At 41.3% G+C, this 15,558-nt stretch overlaps 2 protein-coding genes across 4 annotated transcripts in view; one reads left to right on the top strand and one right to left on the bottom strand.

Moving 5' to 3' along the window:
• Window positions 1–155: 155 nt before the first annotated feature.
• Window positions 156–5,494, top strand: spg21 (SPG21 abhydrolase domain containing, maspardin). Of its 3 annotated transcripts, none has more exons than XM_080840065.1 (9): window positions 156–251; window positions 922–986; window positions 1,222–1,383; window positions 2,135–2,215; window positions 2,553–2,698; window positions 2,861–2,969; window positions 3,935–4,042; window positions 4,221–4,361; window positions 4,751–5,494. In XM_080840065.1, the coding sequence occupies exons 2-9, from the start codon at window positions 924–926 to the stop codon at window positions 4,874–4,876; spliced, it is 936 nt and encodes a 311-aa protein (XP_080696191.1). In that variant the 5' UTR covers window positions 156–251; window positions 922–923; the 3' UTR covers window positions 4,877–5,494. The 3 variants fall into 3 exon arrangements, with proteins under 3 accessions (XP_080696191.1, XP_080696190.1, XP_080696192.1); XM_080840064.1 differs by having other exon boundaries at window positions 250–276; XM_080840066.1 differs by lacking the exon at window positions 2,135–2,215 and having other exon boundaries at window positions 250–276.
• Window positions 5,495–6,379: 885 nt separating this feature from the next.
• The window catches only part of ankdd1a (ankyrin repeat and death domain containing 1A), a gene marked incomplete at both ends in the record, with an annotated part of 13,537 nt that continues 4,358 nt past the window's right edge, over window positions 6,380–15,558 (bottom strand). Inside the window, 11 exons of the mRNA XM_080840417.1 lie at window positions 6,380–6,441; window positions 9,191–9,322; window positions 9,713–9,857; window positions 10,618–10,713; window positions 11,276–11,374; window positions 11,649–11,747; window positions 11,979–12,077; window positions 12,542–12,640; window positions 13,064–13,162; window positions 13,667–13,765; window positions 14,614–14,718. Of these exons, the coding sequence (XP_080696543.1) occupies window positions 6,380–6,441; window positions 9,191–9,322; window positions 9,713–9,857; window positions 10,618–10,713; window positions 11,276–11,374; window positions 11,649–11,747; window positions 11,979–12,077; window positions 12,542–12,640; window positions 13,064–13,162; window positions 13,667–13,765; window positions 14,614–14,718 (1,134 nt within the window). The remainder of the gene's footprint in view (window positions 6,442–9,190; window positions 9,323–9,712; window positions 9,858–10,617; window positions 10,714–11,275; window positions 11,375–11,648; window positions 11,748–11,978; window positions 12,078–12,541; window positions 12,641–13,063; window positions 13,163–13,666; window positions 13,766–14,613; window positions 14,719–15,558) is intronic.

The following is a 15,558-nucleotide window of genomic DNA, read 5'->3' as shown; positions in this document are numbered from 1 at the left end:
TGATATTATTTGAATCAAACGTTTAAAAACAACCAGACAAAATGCATGCTAATGGTTGTGGATTTAGGAGCTAAGGAAAATAGTCTCAGATGAGTAGGTTTGGGGTGATGACTTTTATTTTGATAGGGTGTATCACGTGTGTCCAGTCTGACCCAAGCATCTAAAATCTTTGACTGAATCGCGGAAGTTGTTGTCATATGACTTATGACTGCTAAAATGTTACTAATCCCTGGATAAAAGTGGCCTAAAAGGTGAATGAAATACCATTTGATTACGGTAATATTGACATTTATTTTACCTACAAGGCTTGCTTTCTTCGGTGACATCTTAAAATCCTATACTTTATCCTGAAATATTTCCGTATAGTCTAGCAACATCGAGAGTTATTGTAGTGTTGATTAGAGTGCAGTTTTTTTTTTTTTTTTTTTTTTTACATCCCAGCTATCCAACTAGCTTGTTAATTTATTGTTTAAATGTTTGCTAGAGGACACGGGTATTTGCGACTCCAATTGTTTCTATGGCAAATCATCTTTGAGACTAAATGTTTACATGCGGTATCATCTGAGAGTCCGAGGTCAGCTAAGTTAGCTAAATTGTTAGCTTCATAGCTACACTGTTCTCACCTGGAGTCGCTCTGATACATGTTAGTGACATTATCGTAGCCTATTTTATTACATTGTTCACTCTAATCTGTTTCGTATGCATATTGATTCACCATGTTTACATCATTATTCATTGAGGTAGATTAAAAGGAAGTGGTTGAGTGAAGCAATGGTTTACTCTCTCTCATTCTGGCACACTAGGCACCCCAGAGTTTTCGTTAAAACAGAAGTGGCGCTATAGTTGCAAATCAATTGGCACAAGGTCAAGTTAAGCCAGCTAACCTGAAAGTATTTCTATTTTCTTTTTGTCGTTTGACAGAAATGGAGGAGATAAAAGTGTCTCCTGACTACAACTGGTTCAGAAGTTCAGTTCCTCTGAAAAGAGTAAGCATTTCTTTTATTATTTGTTTAGTGTAGCATGTTTTTTTTTTTCATGTCGAATATCTGTTTTTCAGTGTAACGGTGGTTTAATATGTAGAATAATGACGCATATGATGCAAGCAATGTTATCATGTGAGTGGTGTGTGGTCACCGTCATTATAATGAGCTTGCATGTCATGAGATTTAGCAATAGTATTGAACTTGTGACTGTGTAGACTCATCATTATTGTTGTTGCAGATAATCGTGGATGACGATGACAGTAAGGTCTGGTCGCTGTATGATGCTGGCCCAAAGAGCATCCGCTGCCCCATCATCTTCCTGCCCCCAGTCAGCGGAACCGCAGAGGTTTTCTTTCAACAAGTACTAGCACTGACTGGCTGGGGATATCGCGTCATCTCGGTGAGTGTCGCCCCGTGGTTCCCCATGTTAAACGTAATAGATTCGGCACTTGTTGCACTACGGAATGCATACAGTTGAATTGGCAGCTGCAGTTATAACAGAGCCCTGTGTTCAGTGCATTTGCATTGGGTAATGTTTGTAGTTTATGTATGTTGCTTTTCAGATCCTATCGTTGTCGGAAATAAACGCAATACATTTTTTGTTAATCCGTAGCATTTTACGTGTACATCCATTGACAACCCAATGAAGGGAATACATTGTCTGGGGAATCCATATAGTTTACGAAAAAAAACAGTTGACATATAGCTTTATGCAATGTGTAAAGCGAGTTTTACGCTGGCTGTGAGGAGTGGACAACACACGGGGGGAGTAAAAGGCCTATTCATGAGTAATCACAGACCGAAGCACCCTTTGAATTACCCATTTAACCCCGAACCTCTGGGGGTTACAAGTAATCTGGTTAGATACAGGAACAGAGAAGGCCATGAATGCACTGTGCTGTCTGAAAAGGGATGTCTGAGGACTTTTCTGAGAATTCCACATGAGGTAAAGATGAGAGTTAGGTAGCCAGCAGCCATCACTGATGGTCTGTTGGTGCTAGCACAGACTGGTTTCTATGTTTGATGCATTGATGACTGAGAGCTAATGCGTGAGACCACAGGGAGTGGAGGAAGATGATGATGTGTTTACATACCTGCTCTTAACTCTGTTATTCCCTCTTTCACTTTTTCTCTTATTCTCTCTCTCTCAGCTTCAGTACCCCGTTTACTGGGATCTACTTGAGTTCTGTGATGGCTTCAGGAAGCTTTTAGACCACTTACAGCTGGACAAGGTTAGCCATGGCAACGGCATTCTGTGATGCGTTTCAGTGCATGCTACTGAGGATTTCTGCTCTGTCTCACAAACAGCAGCATTTGCAAAGTCCAACACTCGCAGAAGGACCAGGGAGATGAATCAATGAATCAATCAAAGGGCATACTGCATGCTGCAATAAACCTTCAAACCATTCACTCATCTCCCTGGTCCTTCTGCAAGTGTTGCCGTTCGCCACAGATTCCAGAATCAGATTTCAGATTTCAGAATCAGATTCCGTCGATAAGTTTCTTTTAAATCTGATTTGACATCTTCTCTTCATGGTGTTTTTCTTTTTGTTTCTTGTGTGTCTTTAGGTCCATCTCTTCGGTGCCTCTCTGGGTGGATTCCTGGCTCAGAAATTTGCTGAATGCACTCACAAATCCCCCAGGGTTCACTCTCTCATTCTGTGCAACTCCTTCAGTGACACCTCCATATTTAACCAAACATGGACTGCAAACAGGTGAGGATGGAATGAGTCCCAGTCAGTTGCTGTTTCGTTTGATCCACGATTTTTTGTGTGTTGTGTGTTTTGTGTGTGCATCTTTGTGTTTGAGGGAGAGAGAGAGAAAAGAGAAAGAGAATGTAAAAATAAAAATACACTGTAATCTTCTTTCCTTTTTAGTTTTTGGGTGATGCCAGCCTTTATGCTCAAGAAGATTGTTCTTGGAAACTTCGCCAAAGGACCTGTAGACCCCAAAATGGCAGACGCTATTGACTTCATGGTTGATCGAGTATGTGGCGGCACCCGCGTTTGAGTAAAAATATTTGATATATATTAAGCATAAAATGAGAAGTCAGCGAATGTTAGTCAGACATTATTATACTCATGTTATACTCTATATTTTATGTTTTTGTTCTCATTGTTATTGAAGGTAATTCATAATAGACTGAAACATTTTAGCAAAGTGGGTTAAAAATGCAGTCCACGATTTGGTTTTGCAAGAAGTTGTTGGTGTTTTGATATCAAAAGCCAATCCTATTACACCCATCCCTTCCGTGCTGCTAAAGCACGTTCATTGGCTGGGATTGTTAATGGCTCAGCCTGTGCCACTATGTTTGCTCCCTGTTGTTTCCGAGTTTCGTTATTGCAAACATGCAACGGACAGCTAGAGGACTGGGGTGAACCATTCTTTGAATTTGACATAAAGTGTATGGGATTAGAATCTCGGACAGTACCTTTCTCACTATACCAAAATTATTAAAGCACAAGTAGTCAGTTTGTCTCCTCCCATGGCCACCCACTGTGAGTTGACAGGAAGGGTGTGTGTCAGAGATGGCTAGTTAAGAAAACGAACACAGACATCTCTGGAGTAAACAGTGCCCTGATCAGACATAGATCCAACAGATAATAAACCGATCCTTTCCACAGTCAGTACCTACCTCGAAGTGTGTGTGTGTGAGTGTGTGTGAGTGTGTGTGAGTGTGAGTGTGAGTGTGTGTGAGAGTGTGTGTGAGTGTGTGTGTGTGTGTGTGTGTGTGTGTGTGAACTCAGTGGGAGTTGGTGTTTGTGAGATATTCACATCCATGAGTGTGTATGAGTCTCAGTGAGTGTGTGTCTTGAGCCTCAGTGAATCTATGCGTGTGTGTGTGTGTGTGCGTTTTCATGACGGTAAAACCCGGCAGCAGAGTTAATGAGTCTCATTCCTGTTTGATTGGATGACAAAGAGCTGTCTGTCCTGTCCTCCACCTTTCCCAGCTGGAATCTCTGAACCAGAGCGAGCTAGCCTCGCGGCTAACGTTAAACTGCCAGAACTCCTACGTGGAGCCGCACAAGATCAAGGATGTGGCCGTCACCATCATAGACGTAAGATATGAGTTTTTCTCTCACACCATTTATGAGCTGATGTTAAACACACAAACTGCTGGGATGGAATTTGATCTTTGTTTGATCACTTTGAATGTATATGAGCAGACCAAGGATACTGGTATTGTTTTAGAGTGTTGCTCACACAGCTGTGTTTGTGTGTGTGGTTTTACTTCAGGTGTTTGATCAGAGTGCTCTTTCAAATGAAGCCAAGGAGGAGATGTATAAGCTGTACCCTAACGCCAGGCGTGCTCACCTGAAGACTGGAGGCAACTTTCCTTACCTGTGCAGGAGTGCAGAAGTCAACCTATACATACAGGTGTGTGTGTGTGTGTACATATTGTAGACCTTTTTCCCACTCAACCTTTTCTGGACTATTTTATGTCTGTCTGGAATGTTTCATTTACATCATACACAAAAGCACATGGATACACATACAGGCAGACAGACACTTTCACGTCAAATTCGGTATTTTTCAGAATTTGCACTCACAAAAATTACACAGATTAAAGTGTGTAAGAATGAAAATGTATGTAATAATCAGACTTGTAGGAAAGTCATGTCCGCCTTGAAAGTCATGCAGTTTTGTTCTTTAACAACATGCACGAGGTGTAAGAGGAACTGAAACCTCACCCTCCCCTCTCTCAGTTTCAAGTTTGGCAGAGTTGCCTGGTGACGCCACACTCTGTTTTGGTGCTTCTGTTTCAGATCCACCTGCGCCAGTTCCACGGCACACGCTACGCTGCCATCAACCCGGCCATGGTGAGCGCAGAGGAGCTGGAGGTCCAGAAGGCCCACCTGAACCAGAGTACCGACAGCGATGAGGAGTTCTAGGGCTCAGACTGCACCAGCCCTCCCAGCCCCCTACCCCGGTTCTAAAGGAGGTCATGTGAGACCACAGCACGGCACCGTGCAGCGCAGTGTGACTGCACTCAAACATACAGAAATAAACCTGTGAACTAGCATTCAGAGAACCGTGGTTGTCACACATACTGTACAGTTGAACATTTCAAACAGATCTTCAAATGGTCCTGTGTTTTTTTCTATGATGTATTCAATCAATGATGTTTAAAGGAGACAATTTTTACTTTACAGGAGAAAATAAAGTATTTTAATAATGACTATTACTGTAAATAATTATGAATTGGGTACATTATTTAAAATGACCTTAATAGGATGCCATACTTTTTCAACCTGTTGCCTTATGTAATACTGAACCCGCTGTTCTAGCTAGTTTTTCGCACTTTGTATTACTGGAATTTCATTTTTTCAAACTTTTTTGTTTGTTTGTTTGTTTGTCTGTTTTATTTTTTTTTCTCACTGCCAGCTTTTATATTCTGTATGGAGCCTTGCACTGAAACCGTATCCACCCAATGATGTGATCAGGAATAGTATTGAAAAAGTAATGTACATTGTTTCATTTGTTATCAAGTAAAAATGCTTAAGAGTCCATTTTGGTCCAATGGTGTTTTATTTTTTGTTTTTGTTTTTAATTTAGTTTTTACATTTTATTGAGATTTCAACAAAGCATACCTCAGTTCATGCATAGTAGAGAAACAGGTAAACAACTGGGTTTGGTTCAGCATTTGAGACCTAATTTACAGCATTCAAGTCATACATCCTAAGTACAAAAGGCAATACAAATAATGCTTACCAGCAACTGAAAATACTACGCTAAGATCTATACAGATCATACAGATGTAAAACATGCCGCCCCATGCAAAGAAAACATTTTTTGAGTTCTAATGGGTGATTCAAACAGTATCAATGAAAATGTCCCATCCATTGAGGATACTCTCTCTTTGTCCACAGTTATCTATGACAGAAGAGTTGGACATCATTATCATAGTTCAGTGCAGTGGTTAGAAAACAACCTCATCCATAAACAGATGAACAAATGCAAGGCATTTTTTCCTGACTGTTTCAATAGGTTGACCGATTTATTGCTTTACACTCCAAGTAGTATTAAATAGACAATTATAAAATCTACTGATCTTCTGACCAGTTTTACAAAATAGTCACAAAAGCAACTTGTGGTACAAACAAAGTAAAACATCATTCCTCATGATTGTGTAGGTAAACATAAAAAAGTGTAGCTGTAGTTTCAGGTGAAACTGAGTACAGCTTGGCAGAATGTCAGTTAGTGTAGCACTACACCTGGTTACCGTGGAGGCAAAACTGTGGGCTGAGCAAATCCAACCTCAGAGTAAATCAATTTCATTCATTTCACAACTGATTTTGTCGGTGCTCATTTTTACTCAGTGTAATGATTGTGCTAGACGTGAAGATGTTGCTATGTTTGTATTGTTTGTTTTCTAAAGTGTTCCCAGCAGTGTTTCACATTGCATTGCATTTTTTTGGCGTGTCTGGGTCTGCGTTGGCCTTCTGTCGTACGTTTTCTGTTGAGACAATAGACAAATGTGCCAATCACTGTACAACCAACCAACCAACATACATACATATACATACAGTACATACAGTACATACATATATATGTATTTATGCAGTACTGTGCAAAAGTTTTAGGCAGGTGTGAAATCATGCTGTGAATTAAGAATGCTTCCAAAATGGAAGTGTTAACAGTTTATTTTCATCAATTAACAAAATGCAGTTAATGAACAAAAGAGAAATCAAAATGAAATCAATATTTGGTGTGACCCCTCTTTTCCTTCCATACAGCATCAATTCTTGTAGATACACTTGCACACAGTTTTTGAAGGTACTTGGCTGGTAGGTTGTTCCAAACATCTTGGAGAACTAACCACAGATCTTCTGTGGATTTAGGCTTCCTCAAATCCTTCTATCTCTTCATGTAATCCTAGACAGACTCAATCATGTTGAGATCAGGGCTCTGTGGGGGTCATACCATCACTTCCAGGACTTCTTATTCTTCTTTACGCTGAAGATAGTTCTTAATGACATTGGCTGTATGTTTGGGGTCGTTGTCCTGCTGCAGAATACATTTGGTGCCAATCATACGCCTCCCTGATAGTATTGCATGATGGATAAGTATCTGCCTGTGTTTCTCAGCTTTGAGGACAACATTAATCCTGACCAAATCTCCAACTTTATTTGGAGAAATGCAGCCCCAAACTTGCAAGGAACCTCCACCATGCTTCACTATTGCCTGCAGACACTCATTATTGTACCGCTGTGTGACGGTCGTGGTGCGACCGCACATTAACCGCACACTCCTGCTCCATCTTTGCAACCACTAGCGCACCCAAACAGACATGGTTTGCACACACATGCAGACACAAACACTCATACCACTGATTACAATTGGATCAACCTCATTGAAATTGCCTAGACTGGTGGAGGGGACCTTAAAAATGGTCTGGGCCAGACCACGTAAATAAGGTGGTCGTTTTACAAACCTGTGAAACATGATAATGTATCATAGTTATTTCTTTGTGTTAGGATACGGAATGTCTTGTCATTGCGTATTGTTTGGTTTTTGTATCTCCCCTTTGTTTTTTGGTCTTGTTAAGGTATGTGCATATACAGTTTGTTTACCCTTTTGACTTCTGTTTGTTGACCTCTATTTTAGAAGAGGCTTAGCAGGTATTTTTAATCAGAGATTGGTTAGAGGCTTAGCAGGTCTCCGGGATATTTGAAGAGTTAATAAAACTTATATTTTTGAACCCTCACTCTGCCTGAGCTTTTTGGGCCAAACCCACATTTTTGACGGCAACCAAGGCTCGGTCCGTCACAATTGGTGGCAGCGGTGGCATTTGGCCTACAGTGCAGGAGTGAGTGGTTAATTTATTGAGCATAGTTTGCACTACCTATTTTTCTGCATCCTGTTTTTGTGGAGTTCCCTTCCTTTTGGATGATGGGGGCTAAAAAGGCACGAGCAGGGCTGCTTGACGAAGCCGCACAAGCCATCGGAGGAGGAGAGATTGGCGAAGAGCCAGAATTTGTCCGTGCAGCTGAAGATGTCTCCCTGCAGGAGGCGAGAAATGGTCCGAGTCCAGCTCTCAGTGCAGCAGGCCAGAGATGATGGACTTGAGCAACAGGCCATGAAGACCACTTCTGGACAGAATTTTTAGGGCAGTAGATAGATGTACCTGGGTCCCATTAGTTTCTGCCAGTTCTGAGCTAATGGCACTGCTGGACATCTTCCCATTTTGAAGGGAAATAAGCTCGATGTGTTTTTTATCAGCAGTATATTTATAAGTATCCCTGGATGACCACTGCATCTATGATCCTAAACATTGCCCGCTTTTTTGTGCTTCTTCAAAAGAGCTTGAACAGCACATCTGGAAACCCCAGTCTGCTTTGAAATCATTGTCTGGGAGACAACCTTGTGTCTTCTTGCTGTGCTCAGTCTTGCCATGGTGTAGGACCTGTGACATGAAACTGTCTTCCACAACCTCACCTTAGTAGCAGAGTTTGGCTGTTCCTCAACCAGTTTTAAGCCTCCTACACAGCTGTTTTTGTTTCAGTTACTGACTGTGTTTCAACCTACATGTGAACTTGATGATCATAAGCACCTGTTTGGTATAATTGGTTGATCATACACCTGACTATAATCCTACAAAATCCCTGACTTTGTGAAAGTGTACCAATAAGAATTGATGCTAGTTTGAAGGCAAAGGGAGTTACATCTAATATTGATTTGATATATATTTTTTCTTTTTTTCGCTCACTTGGCATTTTGTAAATTAATACAAATAATCAATTATTGTTTATATTTGTCAAGGCATTCTTAGTTTACAGCATTTTTTCACACCTGCCTAAAACTTTTGCACAGTACTATACGTATATATACAGGTTTCTTTTTCAAGTGGAACTGCAAAACATTTAACAACTAAATTCCAAGATCTACTGTAGCTCTGGCTATTTGTATTCTGATCATGTTGTGGAGTATTTAATGACTACATTTTAGGGTATTAAGTGACATCTTTGGGGGGTTATTATGACTACACTGTAGGGTACATGTGACTTTATGGGGTATTTTGTGTCCATATGAAATATGAAATGGCAATAGTGTGGCATATGTGTTGACCTTGCTGTGGTGTATTTGATGAGAATTCAGTGACACTGTTATGGGGTATATAGTGTCATCTTAGGGAAGCTTTTTGAACCACTTCCCCTCATCCAGCCCCACCCTGCTGACCCCTCTATGACCTCTGTGTGACCCACCTGCGAGGTCCAGCCTGTCGATGGCCACCAGCCCCTCATAGAGGCCCTTGATGGGGTTCTCCCTGGCCGTCAGCACCCCATGGAGCCAAATAAGCAGCATCCTGTGGCCGTGCTCCTTATAGCTCTTACTGCCTGCACACACAAGGGTTTAAAGGTTACTTCACAGACTCACCTGTGCACTGCTGTACCTGAGAAACTCACCTGTCCACAGAAACCCACATGTCCCCTGCTGTACCAAGAGCAAAGCTCTCCACTACTGTTTATGAGGCTGACCTGACCTGTCCTGACCTGCCTACTTTTATCCCCTGAGGAACTCACCTGTCCACTGCTATCCAAAGGGGAAAAAAAAATGTCCACTGCTGTTTTTGAGAAGCTCACCTATCCACTTCTGCCCATGGCTGCCCATGTGCCCATGGCTGTACCTTACATACTGTCCACTGCCCTCCCTGAGAGACTCACCTGTTCACTGCTGTACCTGAGAGACTCATCTTTCCATTGCAGGCTCACCTGTCCCAGACTCACCTGTCCACTGCTGCTCGATGGCCCTTATGTGTGCATCTGTGAAGCCCCACAGCTCGGCCAGGAGCTTCCACTCCCCTGGGCTCAGGTACTTGGTGGCCAGCCTCCATGCCACTGAGCGGATGTGCTGGGTGTCTGGCTGGTGGTCCTGCCTGAAGGTCAGCCCGCGGCCCGCCAGCGGGTCAGAATCTGGGCTCAGGTGGTCCTGAGGGGAAAGCAGGATCCAGATGGTACTTCTGACCACAAACACAAAATGTGTTCTTTGTTTTTGCTCAATGTTAACCGCTTTGCCCAACATTTCAACGTACACCTTCATACCAGTAAAACCTCTCAGACTAGGGGTGGGGAAAAAAGTCGATTAATCGATTTTTCTCGATTCTCTCTAAACCGATTCTGTCTCGATTCAGAAAAGTTTATAATCCATTTTGTAATTTTTGTAATTTTTCTTTTTTTTTTTTTACACACATACATTTTATGTTGTAATGCAATTATCAATTGATTATCGATTATCAATTCGAAACCGATAAAACGATTATCGATGCATTTCGACTATTAAATCATTTGAGTTTACAACTCAGAGTCTAAAATCACTTCCTACTTTGTGTTTGATAATTAAAGAAACTGAGGAATTACCTTCTCTATTTGCTTTATTAGAGAAAAAGCTTTTTCTTGTCACAATTTTGACTTTCTATGAACAATGCAATAATCGATGCAGCTTGCATTTCAACATAAAATGGATGTGTAAAAAACAAAAAATTAAAAATGTTTTTTTTTTTTTTTCACATCCATTTTATGTTGAAATCGATAATCGTTTTAAAATCGTAAATCGATTTAGAATCGAATTGTTGACCTCTGAATCGGAATCGAATTGAATCGTGAGGTGCCAAGAGAGCAATCTGACGGCACACCTTCTCCCACTTGTAGAAACGGTCTGCTTTGATGATCATGTCCACCAGGTTCACATGGTTCGCCCTGGCCGCCACATCCAGAGAGCTCTTCCCTTGCTGCAGACACAGAGAAAGACACACACAGCAGACTTTTTGATCCGTGCTTTATAATGTAGGGGTTAATGTATGTATATCTTGTACAGTGAGTCATTAGTGCAGTAAAATGCCTGTCACAGTAAAGAAGATAGGGCAAATGCTGCTATGGAAACCCAATATTTATCGCTCAAATCCATTGCCATTTATAATCAATATTTAACAGATAGCCATTCAAAGCAGATGATGTTACATCAGAGGATAATATTTATTCAGGACTTTGCCGTACAGCAAAGAACTTGATATTGGTGATCCTTGCTGAGCATGTCGAGACATACTATATCTGTTTTGAAATTTGAATTTGAATGTAGGGATTGCAGCACGCATTATGATCAAATGAATTCCAATCCTACACACACACACACACACACACACACACACACACACACACACACACACACACACACACACACACACTTCTTGCTTTGATTCTTTGCTACATGACTACTTCAGTTTAATTTCACTAACAAAAAATACATTCAGTGTACAGAAAGGAAACAGGCCAGAGGAAAACAGGCTGTGGTACCTTGTCAAGCAGTTTGAGATTGACTCCAGCAAGGAGGACCATCTCAGCAATGCCCTGCCTGCCATGCTCAGCAGCAATGTGCAGTGCTGTCTGGAGCCTCTAGAGGGAGACAATCACAGCACATGTTTTATAGAAATGCCACAAAAAATGATCAGCCGAGGCATGATAACATGTTAAACAATTTCTTTTTCATTTGCTTATTTAGGAAACACTTAAATGTAAAGAGACTAACTGTAAAGGTAAGCTATACACCAGAAAAAAAAACACACACACACACACAAAAAAAAACCAGAATGTTGACTATAAGCAGTATCAGATTATAACCTCCGCTTGCAGAGTTCTGGGACTTCCCGGGTCTGAGATTGTGACTTACTTTATCAGGAATGTCAAGTTCACATTCAGCATCAATGAGCAGCTTCACAATCTCAGGGTGGTTGTCGAGGACGGACAGATGAAGAGGACTAGTGTGTTGGACCTGAGAGCGAACATAATCAGCATGTCAGGACATCTGAACCAGACATCTAAGACAAAAAATGTGTGTGTGTGTGTGTGGGAGTGTGTATGAGAGTGTGTATGTGTGTGTGATTTAGGATGTACTTTCATGTGTGTGTGTGTGAATATGGATGTGTAGTGTACGTGTGTGTGTGTGTGTGTGTTTGTGTGTGTTTGTGTGTGTGTGTGTCTGTATGTGTGTGAGACTCACGTTGTCCACTGTGTTTGTGTGACTCCCTGCCTCCAGCAGCAGCTGAGCCTCTCGAGGGAAGCCATGTTGAGCAGCGTAGTACAGGGCATTCACATCCCGCTGTTTCAGGAGACACACCAGTTACACAGCATCAACATCACATCCAAATCACAGAAATCACATCCTGCTGTTACAAGACAAATAGCACTATACTAATAATAATAATAATAATAATTTATTTTATTTTTTACGCACTTTTCATTCACAGGAATCTCAGAGTGCCTACATATTAGAAACTAACTATAATAATACAATACAATACAAAATTGTTAACATAAGCATAACAGAAAAGATTTAATATAATAACATTGATATAATATTGATATAATAACATTAACTGTGCAACGCCATTACTTTCCTCTCTTCTCTTTTTCTGACATCTGATTTGAGGTCATATTAGGTTATGAAGCAGTTCATATGCAAGACAGAATCCTGCTATGTAAAAGCTATACCCCGCATGCAAAGAGAGAGTCCTATATATGAGCTAGAACACACATGTTAATAGTTTGAAGAATAAAACTTGCATTGGTCAGCGCGTTGACATTGCAACCAGCCTCCAGTAGAAGGCTGACACACTCATAGTGTCCCCCAGTCACAGCAAGATGCAGGGCAGTCAGGCCATCCTGAGAGAGGAAAAGAGAGGGGGAAACATGAGAGAGAGAGGGGGGGGAGAGAAAGAGAGAGGGAGGGAGAGAGGGAAAGAGAGAGAGAGGAAGGGAGAGAGGGAGAGAGAGAGGGAGAGAGAGAGAGGAAGAGAGAGAGAGGGAGAGAGAAAGGGAGAGAGAGAGGAGTTCATTCATTGGTCAGTCGTGGCCTCTATTATCAACCCTTCCTTGAATCTGCACACATATTTACACTGACCTTTACAATAAATATAAATACTATGGAAATGTGCTTACTAACAATAAAGAGCTGTCCCTGTATCTCTCTATACTGCTGTATATTTCTAACACATATGATGCTTGTAATGTACTCTCAAGTGGAAGATGTTAGTTTACAATACAGATTTCAACTCAACAATTGGTGGATTGAAGTTTCTCACTCACAATGTTTTTATCATCGATGTCCTCACCGGTCTCTATGACCTTCTGAAGAACCTCTGCGTGGCCCTGTCTAGCAGCCAAGTGCTGAGCGGTGTTCTCCTCCTGCAAATAATTGATCAAATAAATAATAAATATCCCACAATGAAACATTAGAATGCTACGAGTGAATGTGACCTGTATTTGAACTGACACAGTACATTCTCTTTGAGTAAACAAGATACAATAACATAAGGTCTTCTGTGTATACCAATATGTGTGTGTGTGTGTGTGTGTGTGTGTGTGTGTGTGTGTGTGAGTGGGTAGGCAGGGAGGTGGGTGAGGGTGAGACCTTGGCCTAGTCAACACTACCACCGACAAGCTAATTGTGTGCGTATTTATCCACATAGTATGCCAGTAGGAGTTTGTGTGTGTGTGCTTTAGGGCTGGCATTTGTTTGAGCATCTGTGTGTGTACATGTGTGTGTATGTGTTTGGGTATAATTATGTGAGCACACGTGATAAGATTAATATTTGTCTCTGTGAGTGAGTGTGTGTGTGTGTGTGTGTGTGTGTGTGTGTGTGTGTGTGTGTCTGTGGTTGTGTGTGTATGTGTATGTAGGTGTCAGACCTTGTCCTTGATGCTGTGTGCACAGCCCATCCCAATGAGGAACTCAGCCACCTCCAGCTGTCCATGCTCTGCAGCCAGATGGAACGCTGTCTTTCCAGACTAGGACACACACACACACACACACACACACACACACACACACACACACACACACACACACACACACACACAACCAAAACTTGAGTGATTGGACAGCTAGTATGAATTATCGAATGGCTAGTATGAGTTATTGAACAGCTAGGATGAGTAATTAAATAGCTAGTATGAGTTATTGAACAGCCTCCACTACTATCTGAGCCAGACCAACTGTACGTGACGCACAGGTGGTTCATTAACACACATTCCTTTCAGCATCAGGCTAAGCAAACTCAGGGGACCCAAGTCTTCAATGGTATATCTTGCTCCTGATAACAGTTTCTGAAGAAACCTTCCAATCATTTCATAGGGTGTATGCATGCATGTGTGTGCGTGTATATTTGTGTGTGTGTATGTTCAAGGTGGTGACTCTTCTTCAAACACTCTCAGCAAACAGCATGGTTCCTTGAGTTCCCCCTCTCTGCCATCTATAAGCTGCATGCTAGTTTGTGTGACATCTGCACCTTTGTATAATGTGAATCTTAAACAAAGCTACAGACTCATTGCTAATGTTGCCATTATGTTTGAGCCTCGGGTTGTATAAAAAGCCCTTGGGACAATGTTTATTTGCTAGCGGGGCTACATAAATAAATAAAGAGCTGAAGTGTCGCTAAATGTAGGATGTTGGAGAGGTAACCAATAACTTTGCGCTTCTGAAGTTATGTGAAGGTAATAAACAGAAAAAAGTAAGAATCATTTTATCAACTTTTGCCCTATGAAAACCAAGACAGAAGATCAAAGGACGGTGTGTATGTGTGTGTGAGTGTGTGTGCGTATGTGTGTGTGTGTGTGTGTGTGTGTGTGGCCCTCACCTTATCCACTCTGTCCAGTCTCATGTCCTCTAGGTCCTCCATGATGAACTCCAGCACATGAATGTGACCCCGCTGGGCAGCACAATGAAGCAGATTCAAGCCATTCTGGCAACACACACATACACAACACAACACACACACATACACAACACAACACACACACACACACACACTCACATACACAACACAACACAACACACACACACACACACATACACAACACAACACACACACACACACACATACACAACACAACACACACATACACATGCCCAACACACACATACACACACAACACAACACAACACACACATACACATACACAACACACATGTAAAACTCATAATATACATATATATATATGTGTGTGTGTGTCTGTGTGTGTGTTATATATAATACAGAATATAATACACATGAAATACAGTTGACTGTTACAAATGTAATGCATTTATACATATATATGCACAAAAAGTAAGGAAATTTGTGTTTGGTAGATTATTTCTTTGTTGTAACAATGCTTCTTGGCAATACATCTTATACTGTTGGAAAGCCTGTTTATTTCCTTTTTAAATGGTGCCACATTTGTTAGGAACATGCATTTGGGGGATGAGCAGCAGAGCTGAGTATGTGGGTTGCGCCCATGAATAATTTGCTAAATTGCTAAATGCTAAATGCTAAACAGTTTATTCTTATGTTGGTATTCACTCTTGTTTTGAGATGTTTGGTGGATTGGATGATTGAACTCTTGATCATTAACAAGGAACAAACAAGACCTATTGGCAATTTTACACTTTATTCATTCAATACACCCTCAGGAGGGTGGCTCATTTTTCATGGGCGCAACCCACATACTCAGCTGTGCTGCTCATCCCACAAATGCATGTTCCTAACAAATGTGGCACCATTTAAAAGGGAAATAAACAGGCTTTCCAACGGTATACGATT

The sequence above is a fragment of the Sprattus sprattus genome (genome assembly GCF_963457725.1).
Source record: "Sprattus sprattus genome assembly, chromosome: 6".
NCBI classification, from domain to species: Eukaryota; Metazoa; Chordata; class Actinopteri; order Clupeiformes; family Clupeidae; genus Sprattus; species Sprattus sprattus.
This window is presented reverse-complemented; position numbering and strand designations above follow the sequence as displayed.